Below are 12,149 nucleotides of genomic sequence, written 5' to 3'. Positions count from 1 at the left end.
ACAGATGAAGGGGGGAGTTGGAGTGTGCTCCCTCTGTCGGGACAGATACAATCGGTGAAGATGACGGTTCTCCAGAGGTTCTTGTTTGTGTTCCAGAACCTCCTGATTTTTATTCCTAAAGCTTTCTTTAGGAGGCTGAATTTGCTGAATTACCCATTTAGGCGGGTAAAGCCCCGGGGGTGAAGGTGGTGCTGCTGGAATGGGGTTGAGTGGGAGGTTGATTAGCTCTCCCGAATTTCATGAACTCTTACCGAGCAGCGAATATAGCCATGGTGAGGAAGTGGGTACTGGGGAGGGGTCGGAATGGGAGTGGATGGAGGCAGCCTCTTCAAGGATTCGAGTTTGGGGGCATTGTTGACAGGGCCTTTGCTGTTCTCACCGGCCAGGTACTCCAAAAACCTGGTGGTGGTGGCAGCTCTGAGGGTGTGGGGACAGTGGTAGCAGCACCTGAGGCTTGAGGGGACCTCGGTTTGGGCACCGATCTGTGGTTTGTTCCAGGGGGGCTGGATGGGGGGTTTTGGGGTGGCACAGGCAGGGATTGAGCGGTTTGGGGATCTATTCGTTGAGGGCAGCTTTCCGTGTTGGAGGAGCAATTTGAGTTGCCTGCCGGGAATGATTTCCGGTATTTGCAGATGAGGGACTTTGTCCGGAAGCAGGTACTACCCTTTCCTCACCTGCGACCCCAGGGGCTGCAGGACAAGGTGGTGTTAAGAACAGAGGTAGGGGAGGGCAAGGTGTCAGAAATTTACACGGAGCTTATGGATTGGGAGGGAACCCCGATAAGGGTAGTGAAGCGCAAGTGGGAGGAGGTGTTGGGTAGGGAGTTGGAGGCTGGGCTGTGGGAGGAAGCTCTGAGGAGGGTGAATGCATCCTCGTTGTGTGCTAGGCCTGGCCTTATCTAGTTTAAGATGGTCCACAGGGCACAAAAGGCAGTGGCCAGGATGAGCAGGTTTTTTGAAGGAGTGGAGGATAGGTATGGGAGGTGTGCGGGGGGCCCCGCGAATCATGCCCACATGTTCTGGGCGTGCCCGAAGCTTGGGGGATTCTGGCAGGGGTTTGCCAATGTTATGTCGGAGGTCCTGAAGGTGAAGGTGGTCCCAACTTCGGAGTTTCAGAAGACCCTGGAGTCCAGGGGGCGAGAGGGGCCGATGTTTTGGCCTTTGTCTCCTTGGTAGCCCGGAGACGGATATTGTTAGAATGGAGGTACTCGGGGCCCCCGAAACCCAGTTGTGGGTTTAAAATGGGGAGGCGGGAGTTGGGGAGTGGGATGGTGGGGTGTAAGGTATTTTGTTGAGTTTGTTATTTGCAGCCCTGTTGGCTTGCTTTGTTTTTCTGATTACATTTGTTGTGTAAATATATAAATGCTTCAATAAAATATTTATTTAAAACAAAATCTTTGTTCATGAATCTCAGAAAGTCGGTATGCAGATCTGATTGAACTGTTTGGTTTATACTCGCTGGAAATTAGAAGAATGAGGGGGGATCTAATAGAGGTATATAAAATACTAAGAGGGTTTGATAAAGTAAACATAGACCAAATGTACCCCCTTAAAGGGCAATCTAGAACGAGAGGTCACAAATATAGGTTGAGAGGCGGTAGATTAGAACAGAGATGAGGAAAATCTACTTCCACATGAGTGAAACCCAAAGTTACATGAGGGATGAATGTAGAAACTGAATTTGTGGAACTCGCTGCCCAATAGTGCGGTGGAGTCTGAATCATTAAATGGTTTCAAGGAGATAGATAAATTTCTGATTTAAAAACAGGTTAAAGAAATATGGGAAAAGGCTGTTTGGTGGAAGAGTGGGTTAGCACTGCTGCCTCACGTTGCCACGGTCCCAGGTTCGACTCTGGGTCACTGTCTCTGTGGAGTTTGCACATTCTCCCCGTGTTTGCGTGGGTTTCGCCCCCACAACCTAAATATGTACAGGGTAGGTGGATTAGCCATGCTAAATTGCCCCAGAATTGGAAAAAATGATTGGGTACTCTAAATTTTTTTATTTTTTTTTTAAGAGGGATATGGGGAACAGGTGGGGAGGTGGATTTGAGACGAATAAGAGATCAGTCGTGATCTGTTTGAATGGCGGAGCAGGCTCGAAGAGCTGAATTGCCTACTTTTGCTAACTCCTATGTACAATTGAATCATAGGTTCAGCCGATGATTTTTTCCACAATTGCTGTTTCACTGTTGTACATCACCATCCAGCAGCCTGCTTTAACAGGTGTGGTCCATCACTATCCAGTGTCTTCAGCCACTACATCTGGCCACCTCCATCTTTATGTTCTTGTCCTTTGGAAACTACTGTCCAGCCTCCTTCACTTTGCCACCTTCCTTCCTTCATTCAAGAAAGTTATTACCCTTCTCCTCAACCGTATCTTTGCCCCCTTTAACCTAAGGTTTTTTCCCCCTTTATCCCAGCTTACTGAACATTCAATGCCTTTTATCCCTCATTATAGGGAAATGTCTTTCCACTTGTGCTATGTATTAACCCCCTTTTTCAAATACCGCCCCCCCCAAAAAAAAAGATATTGTAAAACTGCTTCTGTGTAAACACTTACAACATTTTATGGTTCTTACTTTTCATGATTCTTACTTTTCATAGAAAGCATTGATGGTCATGGGTCTGATTGGCAACTGAAAAACATGCCGTTCATCCAGTGGATTGTCCTTGTAGTATCGTGAACATGACCTGTCACCAAAAAGAGAGATAATTTTAAACAACCAATAAAACAGCAATGAAATTAAGAGAAACCTGCAATAACTTCAGCACTAAACCCTCAATGTGTATAATATGTAATGTACAGTCAATTCCTATCCTCACAACCAAAGTTAGCCTCATTAATCTTGGTGTGTCAAGAAAGAAAATATTTACTATAGATTGTGACATACAAGCTTTTTAAGCTTCAAAAAGTCCTTCCAAAAATGGGGGTTGACGTATCCATTGCTACAATCTAAGCTATCACATAGAAACGGAATAAGGAAGGAGGCCACCATGTCCAATGGTCTTGGTTAGCTCCTTGCTACAGCAATTCAAAGCTTGATTAATCTCTCTTCATAGACTTTTACCGTCATCTGTTTTAAAGGGGCTTCAAATTATAATCTAATCATTGGAGTTCAGAAACAGGTAAGCCACTAACTCAAAGCTTTCTCTTGCAGTTCTGCAATATAGTTTTATGATGATTACTGCATCACAGTTATCCAGCATGGATCCACTAATTTTCAAGACAAATTATCTGAAATTCTGCTCCTTCCCAACTCAAAATAATTGTAACGTTCTTCCATCACCACCTTGTGTTTAAAATATGTTGAGAATAATTTATTAGAAACATTTGTTTAATTTTTCATTTTGTACAGTCTTCTATTAAACTGCCAACATATGCAGAATTCAGTTTCTTTTGAAGTCAAATATTAAAAAGTTGGGTTTTATGAATTGATATAACAAAGTTCAATTATATACACTGAAACCACGATACTGAAGCATTAACTGGATAGCTGTGTCCAACTTTGAAGAGTCATATGAACTCCAAAGGTTTTTTAAAATATTTTTTATTTGGTTGTTAATATTTTATACATAAAACAAAACAATGCAAAACAACAAGATCAATAGAACCTCACCCCTCACTTTATCAACACCCCGATAACACTAATAGCAGCACCCCCCCCCCCCCCCCCCCAACCAAGCAATTGACAGTAAGCAACTTTAAAGTGAAGAATAAACAGACCCTACCTCTTGTGGAACACCTTAATCGCTCCCCCCTCAAGGTAAACTGAACCTTCTCCAAACACAGGAGCTCCATCAGGTCCCCAGGCCATACAGAGGCACTGGACGGAGGGGCTGACCTCTATCTCAACAGGACTCGCCTCTGAGCAATCAGCAAGGCGAAGGCTAAAACATCTTCCACCACTCCCGTCTGCAGCTCCGGCAAGTTCAACACCCCAACTATGACCACCAGAGACTGGGCTCCAAATCCAAGTGCAAGATCATAGAACATAGAGCATAGAACAGTACAGCACAGAACAGGCCCTTCGGCCCTCAATGTTGAGCCGAGCCATGATCACCCTACTCAAACCCACGTATCCACCCTATACCCGTAACCCAACAACCCCCCCCTTAACCTTACTTTTATTAGGACACTACGGGCAATTTAGCATGGCCAATCCACCTAACCCGCACATCTTTGGACTGTGGGAGGAAACCGAAGCACCCGGAGGAAACCCACGCACACAAGGGGAGGACGTGCAGACTCCACACAGACAGTGACCCAGCCGGGAATCGAACCTGGGACCCTGGAGCTGTGAAGCATTTATGCTAACCACCATGCTACCGTGCTGCCCCTTCACCGACATGGTGCTGAAAAATGACCCCCAAAATTTCACCAGCTTGGGCAGGACCAGAACATATGTACATGATTGGCTGGACCCACACTGCTCGCAAGTGTCCTCCATCCTCTCAAACTACCAGCTCATCCTCGACATTGTCAGCTGAGCCATGTGCACCATCTTTAACTGTATCAAGCCCAGCCTCGAGATTAAGGCATTCATCCTCCACAACATCTCACACCATAACCCCTCCTCCAGTGCCACCCCCAGCTACTCCTCCCAGTTGGTCTTAATCCACTCCAGCGATGCCATATTCTCCTCCAAACGCTTCCCATAAATCATGGAGTTGACTCCCCCCAAACCGCATCATTGATAACACCCCCTTCAACAATGAGAAGGGATGTGTCACCAGAAACGTTGGGAGAACCTTCCTCGCAAAGTCCCACACCTGCATATACCCCCCGCGGAATCCTAAACTTCTCCCTCAACTCCACCAACCATTCTTCCAAAAATAAGTCCTTCATTTAAATCACCACCACACCACCCCCGAAACCTAGCATCCAGTCTCCCCAGCTCACACACGATTATCTTGAACTTGCATCAGTTTCGACTGTAACTTAAAATGCTGCCGAAATTGCCTCCATATCTTCAGTGTGGTTACTACCACCGGAATACCCAAGTATTTCTCTGGGGAAAATGGGAGTGACGCTGTTGCCACTGCCACAACTTAAACCCCCTATAAGGACCTGCCTCCATCCTGAATGACATCGCTTCTGGCTCCCTACCCCAGCCCCGCCTCTCCTTGGCATTCGCCTCTACCCCAGCCCTGCACCTTCTTGACATTCAGGGCCAAAGAGTAAAACATTAGATTTGGAAGAGCCAAAACCCAGACTCTCACCCTCTCATGAAGCACCGAATTCTCACCAATGTATCTGCCCAGACAAACAACAAAATCAACCATTCCACCCCATAAAAAACACCTTTGGCAAAAAGACCGGTAAGCACTAGAATAAAAAAAAAACCACGGCAAGATATTCATTATTTTGCCTGCCCCCGGCCTGCCAATGATAGGGGAGGGGCCGTCCCACCTGCCCAAATCTGCCTTGACCCTTTTTATGACCAGGCTCATAAAATTCAATTTACGGAGCTGGGCCAGTCCCGAGCCACCTGCACCCCCAGGTACCTGCAGTGAGTAGTTGCCACATGAAACAGCAATCCCAAGCCAGCACCCGTTCTCCACATCCACCCTCACTTTCCCCTCCACTTATCCGAGCCCCTCAGCGCAATGATCGAGGGTTCTATCGCCACGTAGGGGGGGAGGGGGGGTGCGTGGGTTTCATCCCCACAACCCAAAGATGTGCAGGATAGGTGGATTGACCACACTAACTTGCCCCTCAATTGGAAAAAAAATTAATCGGGTACTCTAAATTTATTTTTAAAAACCCATCTCCACAAACAGCGGCGCCAGCCTATCCAAAAACGTCTAATAGAATTCCGTCCCGAACCAATCCGGCCCCGGTGCTCTACTCGTCTGCATCTTGCCCATCGCCGCCAGAACCTCCTCAATCTCCACTGGCTCCTCCAACCCTGCCCTCTCCTACTTTAGGACACTCCAGCCCCTCCAAGAACTTCCTCATATCAGACTCACCCCCAGAGGCTCTGAACTATCCCTCTTCTCAAACTCCTCAAATGCCATGTTGACCTGCTCTTGCGCCACCACCAGCCCCAACGCCCCATCCCAGACCTGAACAATCTCTCGCGAGGCTGTCTGCCAGCAAGCTACTGACCTTCTCCCCCGTACTTGTACATCACACCCTTCGCCCACCTCAACAGGCGTACTGCTCTCCCTGTAGACAAATGGTCAAACTGTGTCTGCAGTTCCTTTTTACTTATCAAAAGCTCCGGACTGAGTTCTTCTACATACATACTTCCCATCAACCTCCCAAAGAATCATCTACCAGTCACTGTCGCTCCTCTCTTGCCTCCCTATCTCACCCTTTACCACAGCCTTCAGCTTCCCACTACAGACGAGACCTCCCCATTCTTATTGAACCCCACTTAATTATCCACACACAAAAATTCAGATCCACAAGCAGCCCCACATCCAACCTCCATGCAAACCTCTGGGGAGGCCTCCTCTCCAGGACCACATCCACCAAGTGCGGCACATGATCCGAAATGACAATCGCCAAGTATTCAGCTTTCCTCACCCCCGACAACAATGACCTCCCTATAATAATGATGTGGAGTTGGACTGGAGTGAGCACAGTAAGAAGTCTTACAACACCAGGTTAAAGTCCAACAGGTTTGTTTCAAATCCCTAACTTTTGGAGCGCATTCACCTGATGAAGGCGCTGTGCTCCGAAAAGGTTTAGAACAAACCTGTTGGACTTTAACCTGGTGTTGCAAAGCCTCTTACTGTCCCTATAATGAAGAAGTGAATGCTCGAGCATACATTATGCATTGACGTAAAAAAAAAAGGAATACGCTTTGCCCCCCGGATGTAGAACCGCAACCTGTCCACAAAGGCTTGGCCAACCTCTGCCCCTCCCCCAGCTTGGTCCCGTTCACTTGCCAACTTTAAAAAAAAAAATTTAGGGTACGCAATTATTTTTTCCAATTAAGAGGCAATTTAGCATGGCCAAGCCACCTACTCTACACATCTTTGGGGTTGTGTGTGTGAGACGTATACAAAAACGGGGAGAATGTGCAAACTCCACATGGACAGTCATCCGGGGGTGAAATCAAACCAGTGACCTTGTCAGTGCTAACCACTGCGCCACCCCTAGCAGCAAATGCAAGTTTGCGAGCAAGGTGCCCCCCCCCAAAAAACCACAACCCCAAACCACACCGCACACCCCCACCCCCCAAAACCACAACATTGGGAAACAGTCCAAACTCATTTCAGTCCCAATCCTTCAGCCCTTACGAATGTCTTCGCCTCCTCTGCCATCTCAAATAGTCCTTCTCAAAGTAATAGTCCTTGGAGTTATGTGTAACTCTAAACTTCACTGGATAGACCACCCCGAACCGTACATAAAAGCCACCCGCTGTCTTGCCAGCTCCTCCGCGGCATCCTCATATATACGAATGCCACTACCTTCCCTGCTCACCTCCCGATTCTGCTTGGCCCATCTCAAGACCTTCTCCTTCACCTGGTAGTTGTGAATACAGACTATCGCAGCTTTTGGTGGATCATTGGCCGTTGGCTTTGGTCGGAGCAACCGATGAGCCCAATCCAGCTCAAAGAGGATTAAAAAAACGGAGATTAAAGACAGTTGAGGAGAGTCTTTGCAGCTGTGGTTGCGGCCCCTGGGAGTAAATGCGCTCAACAAATTCTGGTCGGAGCAGTTCTGGCTTTCCACCCGGATGCAGCCAGTACCAGGATGTTCAAGTCAGTGCAATTCCCACTGCCGGCCATCAGATGGCTCTGTTCACACGGTGTACAGGTGGAGCTTTTGTCTCCCTGTGAAATAACAGCTGTCTTCCCGAATACACAGTTTTTATTCCCTTTGTCTGAACTCAGCACAGGACCTCTGGTCGTACTTTAAGGAACATTCTCAGTTTACGCTTTGATTCGAGCTCTTCGCCAGCCCCCTGAAACACAGTGTTAGAATGTTACTGGCCTGTGGAAAAGAGCTGGCTCTTTCTCATTCCAGCGATCTTACGCAGGTCTGTTTTCTCTGTGCCTTTTAAACAAGAAGGTGTCCACAGATTTAGCTAAAATGTCTCTTACAATCGTCTGGCAAAGAGATGGAGTGTCTTCAAGCTCCCTGCTAGCTGAGCTTCCTTCACAGAACTGAAACGAAAGATGGAACTCTGCCGAAGACCTGCTTTCTTCTTGGACCTTTCTGACTGATCCCACCAATCACAGGCAATAGAAGGATGAGAAGCTGAGAAATCTACATTCACTGTTCGACTGCTTGCCAAGTCAATTAAATTGACAGAACAGGTCTGCCACAGAACCTAAAGGGGATGTCCTGACCTGGTCCATCAGGACAGGAATGTTCCAGCTCTGCTTAAAATCCCAAATGACGCAGGAATGTTGTAGCAGCTAACCAGATCCAAGCAGGCAGCAGGACAGGGATAAAAAGGGAACACAGGACAGACAAGAGGTTTTACAACAATGCCCCAACATACCTCCCCCTAAAAGACTGAAATGTCGGGATATAGACATTTCATTACAAGGTATGCAAGACACCCAGCAACCACACATACCTTTCTAAACTAGCCCTGTCAAGGTGAGCTGGTCGCTATGCCGCGACAATGCCTCCTCCACCTCCAACACCTATCCATGCTCCTGCACCGCTGTTGACGTCATTCCAAGAGCCTCCTTTATCAGGGCCAACATATCGTCCACCAACTGTCTGAGCGTTCCCATCATCTTCCCATGCCACTCAAAATGCTTAGCAAACTGCCACTGAAACTTTACCGCTATCACCTGGCCAGCGTGTCCACAAGCTCTCAGGCAGACTAACACCCGTTCCTTTACGTGGCATATTCTGTTGGGTTTTCGACATCCTCTAATTATCACTTTACTGGAGCCCGTTCATATAAAATTTCCCCCCAAAACTGAATGAAAAAGGCCAAAAAGCAAAAGCTTTCAACCACCCAATATTAACTCTGTTCCTTTCTCCACAATTGCTCTTAAACCTGCTGAGTCCACCCCCAGAATTTTCTATTTTTATTTCAGATTCCAGCATCCACAGTATTTAGCTTTTATTATATTGTGTCCAGATGTTTCTTTCATTGGAATGGAGAAAAGAAATGGCGAGTGATGGCCATAACTGCAGGACAGCACTAAGAAGGGAGAATGAGATGGATGAAGTGGTGATTAGATAACATTAAGCTTTGCTTTTAAAAGCCTTCAAATTGAAATAAATAAATGAAGGAGCTGAATAGTCCCGAGATTATGAGAAGGAACAAATTCAAGGGGGACTGTACTGTGTATGAATATTGGTTTCAGCACACTGATAACGCAGCAGAGGGACCAACTAAGGGACACAGTGGTAATTACAAAACAACTCACAGTTGAACAATGCAACACTACGCCAAGAAAAACGTGTTGTCACCCTCGAGACTATAATTTGTATCAGAATATCTGAAATAAGTAAAGTGCTCACTGAGTTAGCGTGAAGAGTTTTTCATGGCTCAAGTTGAGGAAGGCACTGCAACTCACCACCAACTCAAGTATATGGTGGAGTTTTTGGAAACGGAGTATCTGCTCTTCTAGATTTACAGTGCAATTCACAAAATAATCCTGCAGAACAAGCAGAAGAAATTCAAAACTAATTATTAAACAAAATAGAAATTGAATCTGTATTTTTGTAAATTTGTAAAATGCATTAATGCTCTTACCAAATAATTCAAAGTTGTGAGTTCTTGACCTAGAAAAAAAAATATTTTTTAATAATAATTTTCACTTTATTGTACAGAATAAAACTAATTTATTTACATTTGCCTGGAAGTGGAATTCAGGGGCCTCTTTATCAGCACAGGCCTCATGACATGTAGCTTACACACCTTCCTATGGCACCTATCCTAAACACCTCTTTGGGTGAAACTTGTACTTCTTTCAATTTAGTATACAGCATTCACTGTTCATAATGTGGTCTCCTCTACGTTAGAGAGATCAAATGTAGACTGGGTGACTTTGCACAACACGTCCCTTTAGTCAGCAAGTATGATCCTGAACGTCTCATCGCTTGTCATTTCAATTCTTCATCTCTGTGCCACTGATCTTGCTGTCTCTGGCCTACTGCAGTGTTCTGGTGAAGATCCATGCCAGCTGGAGAAACAGCATCTCATCTTTCACTGGGTAATTTACAGACTTCCGAGATACGATTCACCGACCAGCAACAAATGAGTCGCGTGCAAGCCCCAAAAATGTGCTCCGTGCCGGCACAGAACCTGGTGCGAATCACTTGACTCACTTCGCCAGGCACAATCTCAATATTTAGGGACTGTTTAGCACAGGGCTAAATCGCTGGCTTTGAAAGCAGACCAAGCAGGCCAGCAGCAAGGTTCAATTCCTGTACCAGCCTCCCCGAACAGGCACCAGAATGTGGCGACTAGGGGCTTTTCACAGTAACTTCATTTGAAGCCTACTTGTGACAATTTTTTTTTTTTATAAATTTAGATTACCCAATTATTTTTTCCAATTAAGGGGCAATTTAGCATGGCCAATCCACCTACTCTGCACATTTTTGGGTTGTGGGGGCGAAACCCACGCAGACACAGGGAGAATGTGCAAACTCCACACGGACAGTGACCCAGAGCCGGGATCGAACCTGGGACCTCAGCGCCGTGAGGCGGTTGTGCTAACCACTAGGCCACCGTGCTGCCCTCCTACTTGTGACAATAAGCGATTTTCATTTCATTTTTTTCATTTAAATAAGCCTTAAATACCCGGACACGAGATTCACCTAGTGCCCAGACTCACTGGCCAGGCCTGGGCAACCTCGCCAAGGCGCCATTTAGTACTAGTTCGCACTCACCTGATGAAGGAGCTGCGCTCCGAAAGCTTGTGATTCCAAACAAATCTGTTGGACTTTAACCTGCTGTTTAAGACTTCTTACAGTGCCCACAAACGTGGACAAGGCATAACGGCATCTTGGGAAGCCTCTCAGGCCATTGGAGACCCCCGGGTAATCGGGGACAGGGCAGGCTAGCTCCCAGGCACTGCCAGGGTGCCCAAGTTTCAGGTTGGCACTGCCAAGGAGCCTTTCCTGTTGGTGAGCTTCCCTAAGTGTAGCCTCGGCAGCGAGAAGGCCTGAGGCAAAAAAGAAAGGCAAAGTGCCGTTGGATAGTGGTGTTTCTCAGCCACATTCAAGTCTGCTGAATCGTGCCCTTGAACTCAACACGGAGCTCAACAATTTTCAATCATAACCTCTACTCCATATTGGTCGGTTTTACTTTGATTTTTTGATTTTCTTTTCCTAGCTTCTCTATTATTTCCCTGTTTTACAAACTTTTGGAGGCAACCATTCATAACCCTGCCACTCACACCTCCTCTAGACACATTTTCTGTTTCTTTACTTGCTCCATAACCACCACCCAGCTTCGCACCATGAAACTTTTAGTCAATTTATCTCCCCTGTCCTCCATTCTTATCACAGACCTTTCCCCAAGTTGCAAGAGTTTGTGTTGCAAGTTCTCTCCCGAAGCATGATAAAATCTGGAAAAACTCTGACACTCTATGCAATATTGCATACACAAACCTTTACAACAAATAAAGCATTTTTAAAATCAGTTAACAGCCCACCAAACATTAGACATGTAGAGAAAGAATATCTACCTATAAAATAGTTTATGTAATCCCTCCGGAATTTATCCAGTCCGATCTCCAATAACATTCGGATAGCAGTAAGTCCAGTAACAGAGACAGTGGGCATAGTGCCATGGTACGATTGCTGAATCAGCTTGCTGAGAGAACTGTTGCTTCCTCTGTGGATCTAAAAAGTGATCAGAGGTTGTTCAATAGTAAAACTATCAGAAATGCACAAAGCCCACAATCTCGCAAAAAAAAGAACAGAAAGAATTGAAATATAAGACTTAAAAAGATCATACAAAATAAGGGCATGAGTGGGTCATTTGGCCCATCGAGCCTGTTCCGCCATTCAATAAGATTGTGACTGATCTTGATTCCACTTTCTTGCCTGCCACAAGTAAGTCTCAATGTTTGCAGTTTATGGAAGCAGGAAGACAAACTAGGAGAACATTAGAGAAATTGACGGTCAAAAGGTGTGGATTAGAGTCTCAGCAATAGTCAGTAAGGGGTTGAGGTGGGTGATATTGCAACGGTGTAATTTTTGGGCTGGAACTAATG

The 12,149-nt window shown here is 46.1% G+C and overlaps 1 protein-coding gene across 2 annotated transcripts in view; it reads right to left on the bottom strand.

Moving 5' to 3' along the window:
- The window catches only part of zwilch (zwilch kinetochore protein), a 64,097-nt gene that overhangs the window by 21,585 nt on the left and 30,363 nt on the right, over nt 1-12,149 (bottom strand). The window contains exons 13-16 of one of the 2 annotated variants that reach the window (XR_005462486.1): nt 11,619-11,775; nt 9,680-9,708; nt 9,445-9,581; nt 2,579-2,690 (exon numbers count right to left, since the gene is read on the bottom strand). Coding sequence is in view for 1 of the 2 variants with exons in the window: in XM_038812922.1 (XP_038668850.1) it covers nt 2,595-2,690; nt 9,445-9,581; nt 9,680-9,708; nt 11,619-11,775 (419 nt within the window). In the remaining variant the exon portion in view is untranslated. The remainder of the gene's footprint in view (nt 1-2,578; nt 2,691-9,444; nt 9,582-9,679; nt 9,709-11,618; nt 11,776-12,149) is intronic. The other variant, XM_038812922.1, reaches the window with a different exon arrangement.

The sequence above is a fragment of the Scyliorhinus canicula genome, chromosome 12 (genome assembly GCF_902713615.1).
Source record: "Scyliorhinus canicula chromosome 12, sScyCan1.1, whole genome shotgun sequence".
NCBI classification, from domain to species: domain Eukaryota; kingdom Metazoa; phylum Chordata; class Chondrichthyes; order Carcharhiniformes; family Scyliorhinidae; genus Scyliorhinus; species Scyliorhinus canicula.
This window is presented reverse-complemented; position numbering and strand designations above follow the sequence as displayed.